The sequence below is a fragment of the Pomacea canaliculata genome, linkage group LG1, assembly GCF_003073045.1.
Source record: "Pomacea canaliculata isolate SZHN2017 linkage group LG1, ASM307304v1, whole genome shotgun sequence".
NCBI lineage: Eukaryota > Metazoa > Mollusca > Gastropoda > Architaenioglossa > Ampullariidae > Pomacea > Pomacea canaliculata.
This window is the reverse complement of record NC_037590.1, coordinates 44,298,611-44,320,629: the sequence shown is the minus strand read 5'-3', so window position 1 is coordinate 44,320,629 and position 22,019 is coordinate 44,298,611. Positions and strand designations below refer to the sequence as shown.

The window sequence follows — 22,019 nt, the reverse complement described above, 5'->3', positions numbered from 1 at the left end:
AAAATATCTCAACAGTAATGAAAAAATATGAGTTGAAGAAAAGATGTTAGTGTATCAGGTACGCGCTGGGCCCACGTTTAAACCTTTTAGGCGACTACTTGCGAAATCTGGCAGAGAAATATGCGGTAACAAATCCTCCAAAAAAACAAGCAAGAGATTTTATGAGGGTGGCGATAAAGGTATTGACAGAAAATGATGGTCCCTGTGCCACAAAATGTGGGCATTATCCAATACTTGTCAGGTTTTTTACGTTTCTTCATTATGTGTTGAATCGATCGCCCACTCCGCCATCACACCTTTATTATCCGACTTTCCCAGTAGATGTTTTGAAACTATAAATTGCACGGCCCAATATCAATCTGTAATTTCCATTCTAAGCCAAGTAAAACTAAAAGCTGACGCAACTCAAGCATGAAATTAAGCTCAAAGTTGTTGGCAAAGTAACAGAACAAATGAGTTCCACTTAAATGCTGACAGCTGGGACAACAAAGACAAACCCCCATCTAAAGAAGTTAATCCTAAGGACGGTTAGCAGCTTTTCTCTAGAGCAACAGAACAACCAAGAAGGTAAATAGGTGCCAGAGCTGCAAAAAAGATAGGTTGGAAGTGTGTCTGCATGCATGCACGCACATAAAACACACACAATATGAAATGCCACTTTATCCAAATAAATTTATTACTGTCAACAGTGCTGGATTTAGACTACACACCCAATTATCATATTCAATGACTTTTTACATGTGTATTGTGGTGCAGAAATTTTACCTGTAACTTCAGTCACGACCCCTGAACCCCAACATGAAAACAGATCGATAGCAGGCGATTAAAGTGAACTACAAAAATATATTCATACAATAGTTTTAAAATACATGAACACCAGGTTCATGGTTTCTCAAGGCATTATAAATATTAACATATGAAGCTGTGTAAGCATCATCAACCAATATGGTTACTTCATGACTGATGGCTCACAATAGCGAAGAAGAGATTTGATTTAAAAATAAACTTTTTAGAAAAAAACTTTGGCACCTCCAACAATAATTGCAGAAAAACATTCTCATCGTGCATCTTTAACAAATCTGCATTAATCATAATCACTATAATGTGGTGTGCATAATCATTTTTGTTAAATTCAGACAAATTAAGTTAGTTCCAGTTATCCAATAAAAAGTTGTGAATCCAATTCAGTTTGGCAAGATCCACAAATCCTAATTTCACTTCCCTAGAACAAGAAGAAACATAAATATTGACCTCCTGCTGTACACCTAAAGGTTAGATAAACACACATCCAACTCAGACTACACACTTTCTTTGGAGCTAAAAATCCAACTCTGAGCTGTCAGTAAACTGAAGAGTTTTGTGGATATTAGGTGGCTTTTTAGTTTTCACCAGGCTGGTATGAGAAAAACTAAACTTTTACACACATTTCGAGCTTTCATCAAGTCTTTCTAGTAAAAGTTGTATATTCCACAATTTCTGGAGGGTAAGGGTAAATTGGTGTTTTGTGCTAAGCTCATAAAAGTTATATAACTGCAAAGCAGCCAGCTCAGTAAACAGATGCCACATGCTGAGGAAGAACACTGTGCCCTGAACCCAGAGCAGCCGATCCTCACTGCAATGGTGACAAGTGCAAACCACTGCGACATAAGACTGCCCACACTGACTTGAAGACATTTGCCACACTATCATATCACTAAACAGGAGACTGATTTCTCACCCAGTTCTTGGTGATATGTAGTGCTTGCTCTTTAGGCTCACAACTATTCCTGAGGACTTTCTGTGCTGAAACTGCAAATTCATTACAACACAAGTTCAACAGATTTTGAGCAAAAACATAAATATATTGTTTCTGTGTGCGGTTATTTTGGCAACATTCTTTCACAGCATGGCTTCTGCAAACTGACTTTTTTGGTCACAGCACCAACATTCCCTATTCATGGAGTTGGACAGAACTTGAACATACAGACTGGCCGCCTACAATCCAGGAAAATGCTATTATATACTGGACGCCTGCAGACTGTACTGGCTACTAAGGATATATGTAAGTAACAACATAATACAACATATAACCTAAAAAAAGCTATAATGACAGTTGCCATAAACATGTCACAACTGCACAGATATCAACATTAGGGAATGCTTCTGCATATGCTTACGGACATCAGTGCTAGCAAATAAGGCAAAGCTGTAGCCATTATTAAAAAATCATAAATCAGCTGTATGATAAAATTATGAGTAATGTCAATGATGGCACATTGCTGGGACAACTCATGACATTGGTGTGCTCTGGAATCCAACGATACAGTACCCTGATTGCACTAACCATGACAAATCTGATCATGGCTTTTTTTTAGCAGCTGTATAATAAACTGGACAAATCTTCCATCACAATCTGCATTCAAGGAAGTTTCAACAACATTTTCAACAACCTATCTGCCATATGCATCTTTCTCCCTTACCCACATCACACATATCTTCTCTCAAGGCAAACACTTCATTACAGACATCTCTTGAGACAAACACTATCAGCTACTTACACCAAACAGACCCATTTAGAAAAATGCTTAATCAGTCGCCTATTCTACACACATCTTTTCATAAGACAAAACACTTCCAGTCACAATAAAGTACTAATCCACTTTCTATTTAGCGATCAATCAAAATAATCTGGCAAAGATATTCTTATTTCTGCAGCAAAAGACGCCACATACTTTACTGTTTGCTCACTCACATGGTCTCTTGAAATCACATAAATCTTTACTTTCTAGGTATATGCAGAGAGACAAACACATTCAGATATGGGTAAGTACACTTGTGGAGAGACATGCAAGAAAGTTTCAATCGAGAACCCTAACAATATGCAGACTTCCACAGGTTCATCCAGTCACATATCAGTATAAGGTAGGCATGAGAATGTGCCTCTGTGCATGCATGTAGATGTTTGAGGATGAGGCAGTGGGAGGTTAACTTAGCATAATGATGATGTTGTAGTTCAAAGATGTGCCAAGACTGAAGTCACAGGGCTGACATCAAACTCAATATCAGATAACTGATGTGATGGATGTGCCACTCCCACTGCAGTCATTGATCTTAACATTTGGCAGATTCTTCAGCCGCCTGTGTTACGGGCACAGGGTTTTTAAAAAATAGAAATAAATAAAAGTCTGAAAAATCAGTGGTGAATGTCTGTACGATGGTGAGCCAGTAGTGTGTGATATGAAATCTTTTTCTCATGGCAAATACCAAAAACTGAGGGTGACTTCTTCCCACCTTTAAACATGTGAGTTAAAAAAAATATGTGGAGAACACAAATGAAGCAGCTTCATTTAATGTAAGGGCTCAAATGCTGACTGAGATTTTAGCAGCAAGAAACCAGACTCCTCCCTGAATTTTTCTCCTAGTCACCCATGCAACATCATAACTCGTCACGGCCTTGTGGCTGAAACAGGGTCAGAAAAATTATGATAAAACCAGGTCAAAAATGAGACATTTATGGAAAAGTAATTTACAATGAACTACAACATTTTTATAGCAAACAGTTCATAGTTGACAGCAGTCAAAAACAATACACTGATTCTGAAGTGTTCAATAAAACTATGACTGATATCCAAGGACCTGCAAGATATTCTTATGTTACTGACAGGTCTGTCACAGACTGCTTCAGGTTATCTGCATAGAACTGTCAGGTGCACAAGCATGGTGAAGTCATTTAAACAGTATATTTTACAAATGAATCTATACATTCAATCATTAAAGCTTGCCATTAATTTCTTTCCTCTACATTTTTGCAAAGCTTGAATGCATTTTCTTGAAAAGTACCTATTCTACGCAGTAATGCTTCATGATTTGAGATAGAAGATCTTCTCTTCTTACAACAACTAAGATTGCATGTAACATATAGGCTGCGTTACTTCTGGCCATACCTGTCGCATATTTTTTCTTACGAAGGCCACAATCTGTTCAGCATTCTGGCTCTCGATTTGCCAACCATAAGGATGCTGCAAAACAGTCAAATACCATTTTTTTTACTTAACTCTTAGATAAATATACCTTCAATATAAAGATATGAAGGAATGAGACATAAGAATGATGAGCAGAGAGAGAGAAAAAGCTAGAAAGCATATTTTAGATATCCAGCTGTATGGATACTTCTGCTTAATTTCTGAAAGAAAAACAAACAAAAAAAAAAGAATATTTTATTCAAAATATAAGTTATATCATAAAATTTCACCTGATTCTAATAATACTTATGACCAAAAGCAATCAGTGTAGTCATTGAGTGGTAAGTGCTCAAATGCATCTGACAAGATGGATAAAGCAGGTCAAGAATGGTGATAGTGGACAAAACAGAATGGTGATTTTTTTTTCTCTGTTTAGAAATGTCTGACAAGATGGATTACACAGTTCATGAATGTTAATGCACGAAATCCCTGAAAATGCCATATACAAAGAATTGACAGCACTACTACCTGTCGAACATGAGGTGACGTAGATCCTGGATAGAAGCGCACGCTGGGGTAAGCATTTACACCTGCCTGTGTACACAGATGCCTGTGCTGATCGCAATCCACTTTACCTGCACGAACCTGTCCCTCCAGCATCTGCAGAATAGTAGTACTGTTACAACACTCAATCATTAACAAACCAGTAAACTAAAGCAGCTGACTAGTGTGCTTAGTAGAAATGTTGATAAATTTATCATTCCACACCTCAAATACATTCACAGAGGAAAAAATAAACTTGTTAAAAAAAAAATGCAGCTTTTTTTCCCATCTGTTGTGTACACACTTTCATTAATACAATGTAGCTGCGACATTTAGTCTACAAAACAGGATACATCTCAAGTGTAACACTGGTAGTATAGTTAGAAATCAGCAGATAAGGGAAAGGTACTGCTTTGGTAAATTATGGACAAATACTTAATTTAACTAACTCCTTGACCATTGGAATCTTTCTTGTTCCCTCTTTTGAGAAGGTGAGAAAGATACTATAGAATTCTTTGTGTATTTTCCTTGAAGTAACCACCAGTCTGAAATTTTCACATTTACAAATACAGTGGAACCTCGGTTAGCGAACGCCTCGGATAGCGAATTTTTCGGTTAACGAACAAAAATTTCGCTAAAAATTTGTCTCGGATAGCGAACAAAATTTCGGATAACGAACAAAAATTTCGTTAAAAATTTGTCTCCGATAGCGAACAAAATTTCGGATAACGAACAGCCACGTGAACCTCACGTGACCGACCAACATGTCATCATTCGCGCTCGAGACACAGTTACGATCAGTCGTTCCTTACCTGTGCGCATCCTTCTTATTTAGTGATTGTTGTGCTTTATTTTAATAAGATAATCATCAATCATGGCTCCAAAGAAGATTAAGAGCAATTAATAGTAGTGAGGTAATGACAAGGCAGCGGCCAACAAATGAATTGAAAAAGGAAATGATTTCAAAGTATGAAGGTGGCATGCGTCTGTCGGATATGTGATGTCGTCTTACCGAAGAGTTTTACAAAAAGGCAGAAGGAACAGACAGTGGACAAGTTTTTTTCTTCAACCTCAAAGCTACAGAAAAGGGAAGTCACCTCCGATTTTATAATGTCACGTGTGCTCATGGAGAGGGGATTCAAAGCAGTAATTCCACCCCTTCCTCCCACACCTGCTTCCAACCACGCCGTCACAACGGCAAGTTTTCTGATGTTTAAATGCTTTCGTTAATGTTTATGTTTATTTAACTCCGTTTATATTGCATTATAAATGTTCTCATTAAAACAAATACCTATATATATATACAGCCTGTAACTTTCAAATAGCGAGTCAACAGGGGCTGGGAACCAATTAAATCTATTTCCTTTATTTCTTATGGAAAAAATTGTTTCGGATAACGAACATTTCGGTTAACGAACAGCTTTCCAGAACGGATTAAGTTCGTTAACCGAGGTTCCACTGTAAATATAAAAATAAATATTTGTTTACAAAACAGAGAAAATGATCTCACCAAGGTAGGGATAATTAAAATTTGTACTGCATAAAATATTATATATTATACTAATATAGAAAATACAAAAGTTAAGCAAGTGATTTCTTTAGTTCCTAATCTATCTGCCATTCCCATACACAATGAAGTAAACACTTTAAGCTCTTAGGAATATATCTGTAAAAATGTTCGGAAACTGTTAGTATGATATACATTTGTCTTGCTCACAGTTACTTGACAAAATTTAAAATAGTACTAAAAATAAACATTGAATAAAAGTGACTGACTATCCATAAATTTTTACAAATAAACTTCTGATACCGTACCTCAGCTACACGTTCAAATTCTGGCTTGAACACCTGACAGTGCCCACACCATGGGGCATAGAAGTCAACAATCCAGGGCTGTGAGCTGTCTAAAACTTGAGTGGGAAATGTCTGCCAGCTGAGACTTTCCACTCGACTGGGTACAAACTCATAAACCCAGGCCTGCAGTGAATGTGCATCACGATTCCAGCCATTGTATACACTGCAACAGACAATATTACATTAGGACAAATCCTTTATTTCTCTATATGTATGCAAGCCATTGCATAGACTAAACAGATAACATTACAATTTCTAAATTTTATTTCTTTTCATGTATGCATTGTGATTTAAGCCATTGTATATACTGCAATAGATGACATTACATTGGGAAAAATCTTTTATTTCATTTTTCTCGGTGTGTGTGCATTGTGATTCAAACCATTGTATTGCAATAAATGACATTACTGTTTCTTTCTCTATATGTATGCATCAGAACTATTAACCCCTAGAATTACAAACCTATAATACTTCCAAAAAAGCATGCATTCATGAGTTAGTGTGTTTAATCATTCACAATTCAAACAGATGTAATGTTTTGGCCTTAGCTATAATTCCTTTAACTCTGAGTATTTCCTTTGATGATTATGAGAAACTTGTAAAGGTAAACAAGTCAGGTGTGTATATATAGGCATAAGACTACATACACCTGGTGACATAATTGAAACAACATAGTTGGCTAAGAGTGCAACTAAGCCAAACTCAAACTTTTCCAGTTAAACTGACTATAGTCTTACAAAAATGAGGTTCCCACACCCATAGGGTACAAGCGCATAGATGGGTATGAGTGAATTCCCTCTCTTTGACACAGATGCTGGTGCTCTTGACAGTTGACTTGAGCAACATGGACATATGATGTGGTCTTCTGTAGCATCTGTAACACACTCAGATGAAACAGACTGTTTGAAAGACTGCTGAACACAAACAGTTCTTGCTTTACATAATTAGATCATTCTGCAAACATCTAGGTAAACTCATTTTTAAATAAAGTGAATATCCAGTTTACCAGTTCTCAGGAGACCATCATTCTCATGATTGTGGAATTTTTCTCAGTTTGCATGCTCCAGATTAGTGACTGAGATAAAACAAGCCAACCAAAATATGATAAACAGTTCCTTTCTATTGCTTTTAAGAACAATTAAACCAGAGTTGGATTGGGAGTTCCTGCTTGTTGTTGATTCTCATCACTTCGATCTTCTTTCTACTGACCTTTAAGCCAGTCTTCTCTGCTTTCTTCTACTTGCTCAGTTTGGTTTGTGCATGTTGCTGCTGATGCAATAGGAGACTAATGTCATCTGCACAGTCCAGGTCCTCTAGCACCCTTATGTACATATGCACATACACCATATCAATTTTGACAGTTACACAAGCTGTACCTTAGCTAATCGACGCCACTCAGGTGCTAGTTGCATGCATGGACCACACCACGGAGCGAAGAAGTCCACAGCCCAGATTTCATCAGATCGCTTATTCCCAACCAGCTGATAAAATGTCTCAAAATTCAGGCTGATTACAGGAGGGCTGAGAGTATCCTGGACAAGCAGTCAATTTAAATAAGATATTTAAATGTATTTTACAAAATATTTAACTATTTCAAACTATACCATCATAGTCTTTTGACTGTTTTGATCAATACAAGTGATCAAATTTTTCTCTTTCTCAGTGGGAAAATGAGAGCTAGGCTAGTGGAAAATAATACAGGATACAGCAGATGTACACTAGCCTAAAACGCACCAAATATGTAAAGTATGCAGTTAAAGAGAAATCAGAAGACAATTCTAGACAGTTAGGCCATAGGTCAAGGGTGTGTGAAAGCATTATGCGACCCACAGCTTTATCATTTCAGGTCATGCCATAATAAAGACCACTGCAGAGTCATTCCAAGCTCTAGCAGCTGACATATGAGGTAACTGTACAGTCAGCGGATTTCATACCTTTATAAATTCTACCAGATCATGTGCATTGTGCTGGCCAGTGAACTGGTGGGGAACAGTCTGATTGTAGAATATGGTAGTGGGATAAGAGTGGATATTATACTGAAACAGATAGAACGCCATATAAATACCTTTAGATAAATACTAGAGAAAAACAAAAATGCTTTCATACAGTTCCAACTGACTTGGGTTAGGTTTTTGTAAATAACAATACACTAATGTTAGATATCATTATAAGTGGCGTCAGTGGAGGGAGACAGAATGGTTCTGCCTTGCACAAGCTGTGTCCAAGACATGGTGGATCACTTCATTGCCCCTTTGGCTACTAGATTCGGGCATATTTTTTCCTTTCATTAAACATCAAGGCCATCTATTTTCTAAGGTCCTGTAGTCTGCAAATGTTTTGAAAATAAAAAGTAGTGATCTTAATATAGGAATAGAAAATATTTACAGTGAAATCAAAATTTCCCCCTAGAACAAGCAGATTTTGGTGTAAACAATGGCAAGAAAAATTATGTTCCCCACCCCCACTCCCCCCAAAAAAAACCCCCAACAAACAAAACCCAAAGAAAGAAAGATGAAGCACTTTAGAAGATTAAATAAAAGATTGTCAAGCTCACCGAACTGCAAAGACTGGTATGTATCGTGCAATCAACTGTGCCAAAGTTGACTGTGTGGCCCAGCCGCTTGGCAGCCTTGCGAAACTCGGGAAGTAGTCTCATGCAAGGAGGACACCACTGTGCATGATAAAGTAATAGCAAATGATGAGGAAACAATCATGGCATGTCATGAGGGAACACTTTAAGTCTTAACAAACAACAAAGAAACAATCAATATAGAATCAAGTATTTTCAATGCACATGATAAAATCAGACAAAAATTGAGAGAACATTATCAATTGCACTTTCACATCAAAATGGCACATTTGTTCTTATAAAGTACATTATACAATTAAAACTATAGAAACTGTAGAAATAACATATAATTTCAGTTCTCTTGTATGATATGATGAAAAAGAATCACATCTGCTGTTTTCATGCATCGTAGTAAACTAAACACAAGCAAAATTGCAAGGTCATACACTTTAATACATGAGCATACTTTCAAACAGAACAGTGAGAACAATATGTACACTTACTGGAGCAAAAAAGTCAACAAACCATGGGTCACGACTTAGCACCACACGGTTAGGGAAATCAGAAGGGTCCAGTGTGGTCATTGGTGTCACAGTGCTATCCTGAGCAAATGCTGCCACATCATGCGCAGTCACTCGCCCTAAAGAACCCAGCCAAAAGATATGGGTAGTATCATTACTTTTTCTACTTGTTAACAAGTCATCTTCATCCCTGTGGTGTTAAATAAGCACCTACGCTACCTGCTTCATACCTGACATAGACACAGAGAGAAACCATTTATCAGCCTTCTCTAATTTGTTCCATGCAAAGTAAATATGTGTAAAGAGAGAAGTGTAACAAATATGATAAAATCAGGATCTAGTGCATTTTCACCAGTTTCCACCACAAAATGGAGGAAACACAATACCAATGGCAATATGCCATCTTACCATAGTACACTTCAGCTCCACCATCTTGTTTAAAAATCACAAATGTGGGAAACTTTTGGATGTGTAGCTTGAGACATTCTTCAGGCAGCTCAGCACAGTTGACTCTTCCAACCTATAAAACTCCTATAACTTTAGCTTATCTGCATTCAATAATTATAAGTTAAAAAAAAATATTTATAAAAGTTCCCAGAAACTATCACATTGTTACTGCTCAAAAATCTGGTGGTCATGTAAAAGTCAAAAGAATGAAATCTTTTTCCTTGAAGTTTAGACTTCTGGATCTGTATCACGTTTCTGTGTTACAAGAATATCAGTTATTCATGAAAAAAACCAGGTATGGATTAAAAAAAAAAATTAACTTAATATGAGAAATTTAATTCATGCTGCTGAATGACTACTACTTGGAAAATATATTGATACACATATACAGTGAGTGAGATACCTTAATGACACACACAAATACAGTAAGAGAGCTACCTTAATGTTAGTGATCATGGCAGGCAGCTTCCGTAGTTCCAGGTTGTTGGAGTGGCTCGAGTCTACAAAGTGAAGCAGCCATGCTTTCTCCTGGCCCCACTTCATCTTGTCAAGGATTGCCTGCATCACAAGAACATCAACATCAAAGTAAGCAGCAGCATCTACATGGCATGTTACACAACCATAAATATCAAAGTAACCAGTGAAAGCTGCATGGTGTCACATCACTACAGCAGGCATCAGTCAACAAGTGGTCATCAACATTCTCTCTTTTTTTTAATTACCTTCTCCAAATCATTGTTTTTCTGTCTCAGACCTTTTAACACATATACAAAGTTTTTGTTTAACCTATGAAACCTATTTTAATTCTCATGAAACATAAAAAGTTGCGGAACAGGAGTTGAACTTGACCTTTCACATACCATACAAAAACATTGTGAACTGTTCTGACACCCCTAAGTAAATGGGACCTTTGACACGTGCACTTAAAATATCCTTACAGAAAATTCTTGACTTAAAAGTCAATAAATCTGAGGCTGAAGGCAGCATACCTTGAATGTGTCTTTGTCCAGGTTGGTAACGTCTGGCAACTGATACAAAACTTTTGAGGCTACCTCTTTCACTTCTAGAGAATCTATTTCCTGTTTGGATCATGAACACAAACATAATAAAGTACTACAGTAATATTTCACAAACTGTGCATAGTAGGATTAGTATAAACTATCTTAAAGTGCTTCCCCCTCCAAAAAAAATTGAGTATGATAAATCTTTTCATCTCCTCTTTTCCACTCTCTCCTTTCTGGTTTTGGATCTACGATCTAAACCTTGTATTTTACCTTGCTCTTTAAAAAAAGGAAATGAACCATATATAAATAAAGAAAATATAAAAAGCTAAGGGAATTTATATGAAAAGGACAGATTATTGGAACAAATAAACAATATCTTCTCAGACTCAGGGTATTTAAACAGTGATTTCTATACATATTTTTTAGAAGGTACAAAAGACTTATGGGATCATTCTTTTTCCAAACTAAGATGGGCAACGTCCATAACATTAACAGTTTACGCATAAAAAATCCAATCATTTAAGTTTAATTAACACATACTGACCATTCCATTGCCATTAGTGATTTCATCGGAAGAAGAGAAGAAATAATTGCCATGTTTGTGACCAAGCTTCTTGCATAAGGAAGACTCCTTATCACAATCCACCATACCAACATGCACCAGATCCTCCTGTTGTGTACACACACATGCAAATGCACAAGCTGAAAATAGTGTTAACTGTAATAATAAATTAAAAAATTCAATACCTCAACAAATATTGCAATATTGCATGCGTGTGCAGGTGATTGGTAAGTAGCTTCTAACTAGAATCTATTGCAAAATAAATAACAATAATACATGTCTAGAAAAAGAATGTTGCTGGAATTAGTGGTAAAGTTGTTACATGACGATGAAATCTCACAGGCTTTAATTCTATTTATCAATATAAAAATATTGAACTTTTTCTTTGTCTCTTCTTTCAGAATAGGAACAGGAGAATCAGCCTACCAATATTGCTGCCAGCTTTAAAGAAGACTTGTGCTCCAGGCAGTCTGTTAATGAAAAAAAAAAGACAGCATTTTTTTTGTGAACAAATGGACTATTAAAACTATGCAAATAAATGAGTGAAAGCACACAGAATATTACTTGTATAATCTTCTCAACATTAAGGTGTGATCAGAGGATCTGTGATAGAGTTTTACAAATGTAAAGAGTTGATATCTTTTCCTAGCTCCCAGATGCTTGAGCATATTTAATTATTGCATTTACTTATTAAAGAAATATTTTGTGTGTGTGAGTGAGAGAGAGAGACTATGAGTAGTTATGATTTTGTTGTTGTAAAGGGCCATTAGCTTGTCCATATGACTGGAATATGATATTATACAAATTCATTATATTATTATTACTATGATTTGAATGGTGAGTGATTTTTAAGACACATTGGATGCCTACTTATAAGTGCGACTTCATATGTGCATGCACCTTGAGCCTGCTTTTGTTGGTGGAATAAGGCACTATAAATAAATATTTGTTGTTGTTCTTCTTCTTATTTTTAAAGTGGAATGTAGAAGCATTGTGAGTCAAATGGTAAAAAGATACAGGGTAGAAAAGAAACTGTTTATTTATTGCAATTACGCCACATTTTTCAGAAATCAAATATTGAAGACAACAAAATTTACCGTATAAATTAACCAATAATCCCAGGTGAGTTAGTGATCCTTATTAATGCTTTTCTGGGTTGTAAAGCAATCAACAAGCTTCGAGGGGTATTGTGTCTATACCCTAGACATTATTTAATGAAATGATGAAATCAGAAACCAAATAATGAAGACAAATAAATTCTACTGGAAGATATAGCCAATAATCCTTGGTGATTCAGTGAATGTTATTAAAACTTTACTGTATAATTCAGACCATTTTGTACAGTCATACACAAGCCAAGATGGGCATTTAATCTGTATACCATATTTCCTAATGTCAGCAGGTCATAAACAAAGACATAAAAAAAAAAAAACTGAACAAAAAGTAAGAATTTTTATATGTAGATGCCTACCTCCCTCTCCACAAAATGTTAACAGCCATGGTCGACCACTTGTGTCTTTGCCAATTACAGATTCGAAAGTTCCTTTGGTCAATGTTTGGTATCTGGCTGAGATTGCACTCATGGCATGCTTGACAAGTGCAGAGACTGTGCGTTCTCCATTGTATCTCTCCCTCTGAAAATATATGTATAGATATCTGTAAATGTCTACTTTTATCTTTAGACTTTATTAATATTTATTAGATGCTTGGTACTGGGCTGCATAAATATTACTTTTCCTTTTTTTTAAATTCATGAAAAACATGCTGAATTTTACAAAGCAAAAAAAATGTGCAGTTTAATGCCAGACCTTGGGGTACATTTGCAAAGATGGGTAGGAATTGATGCCTTGCATACGGCACAATTGCCAGTCATCTTCACAGTTAACTGCACCAACACGAATCACTCCTTCCAATTCTCGAGCCATTTCTCGCCACTGAAAACATTAAAAACGAATAGGAATATGACAATAAGTGCACATTCAAGTTTCAATAATTTAATCAAACATGTCTACCTAAAGTACCTCTTTTCCGAACAATAAGTAAGTCCATACAAAGCAGGCAGTCTTATTTGCTTTCAGAAGTAACATCCTGAAGATGACCAAAAGGAACAGGTGAAACTAACAGCACAAGCAAGACTTACAGCAGGTGCAAGTTCGTGGCAGTGGGAGCAGTGGGGAGAGTAGAAATTGATGAACCATACATCATCTGTTCCTTCCACTGACAATTCTGCAATGTCATTTACATTTTTATGATTGAAAATTAGTTCTTCAAAACAAATTACTTGAAAAAAAATAATTAAGACTGATTCCTGGAAATAAAAAGGATTCCTTTTTTTTAAAATGAACAAAACATCCTCTACAAAACCCATCACATAAAATAAATAATTCAGTAATGTTCAATGGTGTCTACGGTACTATTACTAACACTTGTAATATTTCACCATACAATGTCATATTCACATCACACAAGAGCAAGTGTGTTTATGCAAAGACTGTCCCACATGTAGACATATATATGTATTTATGAAATTTGTGCACAACTATTTTTACAGAAACACTTAGGATCTTAAAATACTTACAGAAAGATGAACAATGCACAAACTCATAGAAGCTTAACAAAAAGCCATAAAGAACTTACCAAAATCAGATTTGCTCAATGTGATTATTTCTGGATCGTCATCATAAATACCTGAGGACAGACCATTAGTGTCTTAGAGATAAAGATCAGCACTAAATAGTAAATGCTTTAGGATTAAGCTTTTCCATACATCAGATGCTTCTTTTCCTTCTCAGGCTCCTACTGGAATTTTCTTCCCCTTTGTCTCTGAACTGTGCCTACATTTGATGAATTCAACTCTGGTCTCAAGACCTACTTCTTTGGAAAGTACCTCGCTTGATCAGCATCGTTCCACCTCTACTCAAATTTTCCTCCATATACCTTTATGTTATATGTTTGCTGGTTGCTAATGCTTTTGTATGGTTGGTTTGTTCGTGGTCTTTTGTGTGCAGTGCACTGAACTCATGTCCACATGAGGAAATGTACTCTTGCAAATCTAATTATCATTATTACCTCAGGCTTTTACAACAGATCTTAGACTATAAGAAGACAAAACTAGCTGAGGTACTCACTTCTGGAGAGTGTAAGGTAAGAAGTATAATAATCCAAATACATTTTTTTGATACTTATACATTGAAAAGTTATAATAGTATTTATTGAGAATTGATCATTAAACAAATGAGATAATCAATAAATGGCAAAATGAGTACTGAAAGTTGCTATTAATTACTGAGCAGAATTTTTGAAACGAAATGCTAATGACAGAGAAGTGTTTTCGATTTATCTTATTGCTCATGGCCAGAATGAAGGATAAGGTTATCAACAACATAAGATGAACTTGTGGAAAATTAAACTGACTGCTACGTATCAAGGCTAAAACTCCTCTTACCAAAGTTCTGTTGGTACCACTGCCAGCTTTCATACTGTCGCCCTCTTCTGGCATCATCATTCAGCCCTGCCTCCCCGTGCAGATCATACTTCTTGCGCAAGTCTTCATCTTTCAATACTTCATAAGCTCGACTAATGCGGACAAACTTGTTATGAGCGTCTGGATCTCCCTGAACAATAAACATTAAAATTGTCAGTGGACTACCAGGCTGTTTTTATTTTCATAAGATAAAAAATCCAGCAATAAGTAAAGATCATCTGCTTTTGTCCCAGAAATATATAACATGATAATGAAATGTTACAGCAAGAGCATTTCCTTTTTCATAGGTTAGCAAATGCAAGAAAGAGGTGAAAAAAATATAAGGACTTAAGAATTAACCAATTCAGATTTTTATGAGTATCAAGAAGGATTAATATTTAAAGGTGCTACAAGGTTTATAGCCTACATTTCAGAACATTGTGACTACATGGACAATACGTGGTAGACAGAATAACAAACAAAAAATGAATTTACTGTATTTTTATCTGGGTGTGCAGATATAGCTAACTTCTTGAAGGCTTTCCTAATTTCTTTTGTTGATGCACTTTTGTCTACTCCCAGAAGCTGATAAAAGTCATCAGCTGCTAAGATAGCTGGAGTTACCAAGATACATAGGATGCATCCTATTTGCAGCATTCCTACTGGCATACCCGTAGTTCAGATCTGTGGACAACAGAGGTCTGACGTATTAGCACCACAAAATGAATAAAAGCCATTTATTGCTACAGACATGATGGTAGTTATACAGCCTCGTATTACACTTGACAAGTACATATGTTAGTAAATATATTCAAAACTGTGCTTTGATATTGGTATCATAGTTATTTGAGACATAGGTCACTGCAGTGCGTCATAAAGAATATCTGAAGATGGCAAAATCATTAGAACAAAATTCCTCCCAATGAGCACCTGCTCCCTCCTGCACTTCTACTCCATCCTTCCCCAAAGGCATAACAAAATAAACCGTTTGTATTCATAAACTCCCTATCTCCCAGATTTTGTGAAATGACAATTCTTTATTAACGAGAGGTAAAATAAGTAAGAAAATGCTTTTTTCCATTTAGCCCTCGCCCTTTACAGAGAAAAAAAATTAACTACGTAAATGAAGTCATTAAGTATTATGGAATAATTTGTAGCTAAACATAAAGGAAGGTGGATATGTACAAAGTGCTTTTCAAGAAAATATATATATATGTATATATTTACAAGGTTTCCTGGAGTTGGGAGGTATCTCTAGAGGTCTCATTCTATTTATCTTGAAAGTATTTAGGTAGATGGCGTCAAAAGCAGTTCAGGGAGTTCAATTGCTTAAGATGGAGAGGAAGGCAGTTCCATAGCACGCTCACTGAGACTTGATTTAAAAAGATCTAATCTAGAAATGGAAATATTCAGTTTTGGAAAAGTTCCACCATAGATGTAAGTGCAGTGTGGCAAGAGTGATGAGGCCTAAACCCGGATTGGTTTGTGTGGAGGAGTTAATACCTTAGAAGGTGCTCTTGTGAGTGCTTATGGATGTGTTTTTCCAATGGTTTTGAGAGAGGTGATCGGATTGAAATTGGACGACAGTTTGTAGGGTCACTTGGATCACCTGATTTACATATTGGGATTACTTTTGCTTGTTAACAAACAACAATAACAATAACAACCAACTTTATTAGTCCCAATGGGCAATTTAAATAAAATGGGCAGTTTAAGGTGCGTTGGAAGGTAAGATTTATCAACACAGACTTAGTCTTGCGATAGCATGCACAGATACCATAAAAGTATGGTATATACTGAACTTTAATCTTGGATGTTTACAAAGCTTCTCAAATCTGTTAAGTTTAGTCCTTAGCGGGAAAAGACGACTAAACCGAAATCTGTCAAACTCCTATACCACCTATACGACCCACACGCCTCTACTCCTTCTTAATCCATTTATTAGGATTAAGCTTCTGCTAACATGAACAGCGTATGACATGAACTTTGTAAAAAGACAGAGAAAGATGACAATGATATAACACTGCTCTTACCTCAGTGTTACTGAGCTACACCACAGAGTATTTCAATCCGAAAGTGGGCCTGGGGCAATACCTGCAAAATAGGATTCTAACCTTTGATTGTTTTGATAAAAAAATTAATATGGTGGTTTTTGGGCGATGGCTCCTTTTTGCATTATTCGTGCATGTCTTTGACGCCAATAGTTTAAAAGATTCTGTAGGTGACGACAAGAATTTTCAGAAGCCTAGGCAGTTACCGGAAGCAGACGCCACGTAGCTTACGCATGCCCAATACGCAAGGAAGAACTAAAAACACAGACCAGATAATACAAGAAAAACGGATCTAGGGATTTTCATGCCGAGTAAGAAGAGCATCAATAGATGTGGGCTCTTTGCTTCCTGCACTGTGAAAATTGTGAAAATACAATTCATTGGTACTCGTATGACATTTATTTATAACATCCCGAATTGCTGTCTTGGATATATAAATATATAAAGCCCACACCATTATTATTGTAGCCGGATGACCCTCGCCAACACCACGCCCCCTTACCTCAGCGGCAATTAAGTCAGTCCGGTCTTCTTGGTGTTCCAGGAAAGAGGACGGACCGAAGTTCCCTAGGAGAATTTTCCACTAAAATTCTAGCTCTCGTATGTCGGGTGCGTTGTCTGATCTCTACCTTGCGTTGTGTTGTGTGCGTGTGTTTTGTTTTGTTTTTTTTTTTCCATCCACTACACACCCGCACTCAGCGAACCTTGGAATCCACAAAAGACTTGCTTTTCTTTCCCAGACAAAAGTCTCTTTTCTTCGGTGTGTCAACTCCACGGATCTTCATGTGTTCTCTCTGCTGCTGTGTCACAACTACACGGACACCACAAATCTCACTCGTGCTAGTGATATACGTTCACCTCATTCACACGACGAGGACACACTAGCATTTCGCTTGGCACTGACACGCTCACACAGGTAAATAGGTTCAAAGACATATATTTATTTACATAATTTAAACATACAACTATGTCTACTCACTCTAACCTACCTAGCTTTCTAGAACCTAGCAACTAACTCCCTGGGGTGTGGAAAGAGGGGGTTGAGTGACGTTAGCTGCTTTCCAGCGGACCATAGCACCTTGCGGCAAATTGGCACTTGTCAGGTACTCAGGGTGGACAGAACTAAAGCTGTACTGAGAGGGGTGGTTTGAATGACGCGAGCAGCTTTCCATAGCACCTTGAGGCAGAATGGTACTTCTCACTTGCTCAGAACCAAAGAACAGGCGCTCCCGCTACATTATTGTTATTATGTTGTCAAATTATCGGAAGACTTAAAAAAACCTCAAAACGACTAATATAATTTGTTAAATGTAGAGACTGATCTGTTTACATCAAAGAGGACAAGTTGCAGTCAAGTCTGGAGTCGTGTGACATTAATATCGTGTACAATCGTCTAAACACATAGCAAGCGAAGGAGAATCTTTACAACTTCTTTAGAGATCATCAGTGGACGAATACATTTAATTCTGAGTACACGTGACGGATTTCACACTCTCTATCATCATGTAGGAGAGGAACAAAAGTTCACGATGCGATAGCATTTGAGACTAACAAGAAGAAAGGGGATTGCATCACTCTCAACTCAAACGGATCAGGTTGGAACTAAGGTCGTGCAGGAGTTCTCTGTGGCATTCCGATTGTACAGGTGTGGCCCCCCGGCCGATTGTACAGGTGTCGCCGTTCTGTCGCCAGGGTGAGTGCGCGCCGACAGCGGCTGTTTGCACGACCGAAGGTGACACGTGAGCAGTGCTCCTACCTCAGCAAACGTGCATTGAAACAAAATTTGGGATTGTGTAAATCAGAGATCGCAGACACCGACCCTTGCGAGTCTCTGTCTCAAAAGTAATTAATTTCCCCCTTGTTTCACCTACATCAGTCCCAAGGCATATAATTACAGCCCTGAAATGTCGGGTCAGGCCTCGATGCAAGCAGTCGAGCACACTTGCAGGCTCCTCGGTAATAGTCCAAGGTGTCAAAGTCACTCGGGAAGAAGGCACCATCTTCATCACACACAATGCAGGTGAAACCGGATGACGGTTCCTGACACTGAAATTACTCCTGCAGATGAGAGCTATGGCTGGACATTGTTTTCATCATCATCTCACCGTCGTCATCGTTCCCTTGTTAGTCTAAAGAACTGGTGATCCTCCATGAAAATACTCAAATTCCGTCTACGAAGCAGCGCTAGCAGGAAATGACTAGCATTGCCAGTTAATTCACTTTACTATTCGTTTAGTCCTGTCCTGCACCCGGTTCTTCCAGGCCGTTTTTCGGGAGTTCAGTGTACAAAATTCTTTACAAATTTCCCAGCACCAAGCTTTACCCCTATACTTTATTTCTACGTAGTTGAAAGGCGAAAGGTTGCATAGTGGACAGGAAAGGGGGATGTCTAGCTACACATCAGAGGTCTACACCTCCGTCCTTCCTGCCATACTTCTTCGTCTCGCACCACACATCTTTTACATCTTCCTAGTTGTTATGCGAAGCAATCCAATGAGCTTCTGGAGAAATATTGCCAGAGGACAGCTTCCTGCTTTTTACCAAGGACATGTGAAAGGTATGTTTGAACAAACGTGGCGCTCCGTGGCAGTTTAATACATTTCTAATTTTATATATATGCAGTCGTGCATCCGGTAACAAGGTTTACATGTCTCCGGGTCCTGCACAGAATTTTAACTTGAGGCACGACTTCACTGCCATGTTTATCTTACCTGTCTCCCATCTCCTGCTGTCTACTCTTTAAAGTAGGCATTGCGCATCCCAGAATGCTTCAGTATCCACATCATCTCTCTTGTAGGTGTTATCTAGCACCTTGCTCGTCGTTTGGCCATCTTCCAGAACATCTCTTCTAAGCATCAGACCGTCTCGCAGGTTTTACTTTTCATCGGACCACCATTGACAGATCAGTCGATCTGTCTATTCACCAGTTGATCAGTTTGTCTGTCTGTCGGTCCGCCCGCTCAACAAAGTGTAAAAGAAAATATGTTCTGTAATCAATACAAATGAAAGATATATCTTGCTGGAAAATCTCTTGCACCACAACCTTCACCATCCCAGGTCCCTATCTAACAGCAAATTGTTTCAGTCCCTCCCCCAACACACACACACACAACAAACATTCTCTCACATGTGCATAAAAATAAGAAGGAATAAATGATCAAGCAGGTGGTCCTACAGCGAAAGAAAATAAATCAATTGTCACTTTAGTCTAGAAAACATCATAAACTTCACTTTGCTTGATTGATATTTTCAAAACCCGTTTCCAAACGCCTCGAATGCTCAATACTAATACAATTTGAAGAGAAGATAGCAAACAGAAAAGTGAAGTGTTCGTTTCCCGCTACCTGAGATGAAGGGAAAAAAAAAAACTCAGACGACCTTCAAGGGGCCAAGGTAGCCTTAAAAGGAGGAGAAGGGAACAGACTGGCAAGTGGCCACTGGTGACCGAAACAAGCGATGAAAATATTTGCCGACAAACGGTGTCGCGTGCCCAGGCTTCAAAACAAGGGGATGCTGGAAAGATGCTGAAAGTACAGTTGCTGCCTGGAGCTGGGCACTGGGAGGGAGGGAGAGAAGGAGGGGCGGTGTGGTGCACGTGGCAAGCGTCAGGGTGTCACAGTTTGCACACCCACTTCAAAACATCCGCAGGATGTGCAAGGCAGCAGCAGCCAAGACCCAGACCCCGGCTATGTTTAGCCCCGGATGCATTCGATGAGCAGTCTATCGGATCAGGACATCAGCCAAACGTTGAACTGCGCATGCGCCGCCAGTCTGGCTGAGGATTCCCTCCAAATACCCGAACAAATATCTTGGGGTACGTGGCTGTGTTTGACACATTTATTTTTTGGCTTGACCTTCATTTGAAAATTTGCGCCGCGTACTGACATTGTGTGTCCCTTGAGAGGTCCACATCGGCGATGTTTATTCCAAGCCGGACATGTATATCCGCATATGTGTCCTCTTAAGACAGGTTCTTTAGACGTTACTTCTTAAGGTAAACAAACATATTTCGTAATGTGCGTTGTCCTTTATGCGTTTCTTTTTAAAGAACCAATCATAAAGGAAAATATGTGTTCGAGAAGATAGGCGATCTATCTTTTTCTCCCTTCTGTTTAACTTACAGAATTTATTCGTGTACAATTGCGAGCAGTCATGTCAGCAATACACTTGGTTCTCGTCTAGCGATGTGTGCGTACTTGCAATCTTTTCACATAAACACTGTGGCCTTCCCACAGTTCCTAGTTAAGGGAACCTCCGCATTGCTGCCGATTCCTTAATTAATCATTCGCAATCCCTATCCATCCACCGATCACGTTGAAGAAACAAACATTTGGAGTGAAGAAAGTAACAGGACGAAGCCCTAGAAGACCAACACCCTGTGATGTCAAACCTCAGCTCTGTAAGGGTCAAGCGAGCACACAAAACAACCAAAGGCACCAAACCAGAAAACCCAAAGCGACAAGGGCTGCCACAAGCAGCATCTGAACCATCAGGTGCACCACCTTGTTCCATCGGGGGTGAGTCTTCTGCTTCACTAGCGCGAGAAAAATCTTGGGATGCCAGGCTCAGTTGCTGGGAGGGGAAGGGGTTAAAAAAATCAGACTTTGCGTTTCTTGCCCTTCATTAACTCACCCCTATCCCTTCCCTCCTCTCTTGTCATCGACGGGCGCCACTTCTGTCGACGAAAGGTGCGCCTGGCGGATGGTTGGACGCCAAGAAGACGTCCCGTGCATCTGTAAGTTGGGACGAGCGACCTGCGGCTTATGAGAATGATACATTTGCTTCACATTTAAAGTATCAGGCGAGCTATGTGAGAACTTCGTTTTATGTTTGGAGGATCATGTAAATTTATGAGAAGACATGTTCGCTTTAAGTTCGAACATTCGTGATGGAAATATCTCTTTCTATTATTTCAAAGATATACTAGTGACAAATCCCGAAAGATTAAATAGTGCTTTCAAAGACAAAGCAGCAATGTCTACACAGGATGGACTAATTAATTAATTAACTTTGCTCATTCGGGAGGAAACTTCAGTTGCCACCAGGTGAAAAAATGGTGGCATC

At 38.1% G+C, this 22,019-nt stretch overlaps 1 protein-coding gene across 1 annotated transcript; it reads right to left on the bottom strand.

The window, feature by feature from the left end:
- Positions 1 to 652: 652 nt before the first annotated feature.
- On the bottom strand, positions 653 to 17,198 carry LOC112567627 (dnaJ homolog subfamily C member 10-like). Its single transcript, XM_025244323.1, has 21 exons — positions 16,938 to 17,198; positions 15,400 to 15,588; positions 14,887 to 15,055; positions 14,079 to 14,129; positions 13,582 to 13,667; positions 13,250 to 13,375; positions 12,913 to 13,075; positions 11,868 to 11,911; positions 11,424 to 11,549; positions 10,865 to 10,954; positions 10,314 to 10,433; positions 9,837 to 9,948; positions 9,411 to 9,547; positions 8,893 to 9,009; positions 8,273 to 8,374; positions 7,715 to 7,870; positions 7,076 to 7,212; positions 6,300 to 6,501; positions 4,470 to 4,601; positions 3,924 to 3,998; positions 653 to 3,439 (listed from the first exon to the last, which is right to left on the bottom strand). The coding sequence occupies exons 2-21, from the start codon at positions 15,571 to 15,573 to the stop codon at positions 3,416 to 3,418; spliced, it is 2,343 nt and encodes a 780-aa protein (XP_025100108.1). The 5' UTR covers positions 15,574 to 15,588; positions 16,938 to 17,198; the 3' UTR covers positions 653 to 3,415.
- Between the last annotated feature and the right edge of the window lie 4,821 nt (positions 17,199 to 22,019).

Excerpts from the sequence above, each read along its gene's own strand:
- LOC112567627 (XM_025244323.1), bottom strand. The coding sequence starts at position 15,573 with ATGCCAGTAGGAATGCTGCAAATAGGATGCATCCTATGTATCTTGGTA. Across the intron at positions 11,550-11,867 it reads TAAAGCTGGCAGCAATATTG|GAGGATCTGGTGCATGTTGG; the intron begins GTAGGCTGATTC and ends TGTACACAACAG. Across the intron at positions 10,955-11,423 it reads TCACTAATGGCAATGGAATG|GAAATAGATTCTCTAGAAGT; the intron begins GTCAGTATGTGT and ends TGATCCAAACAG.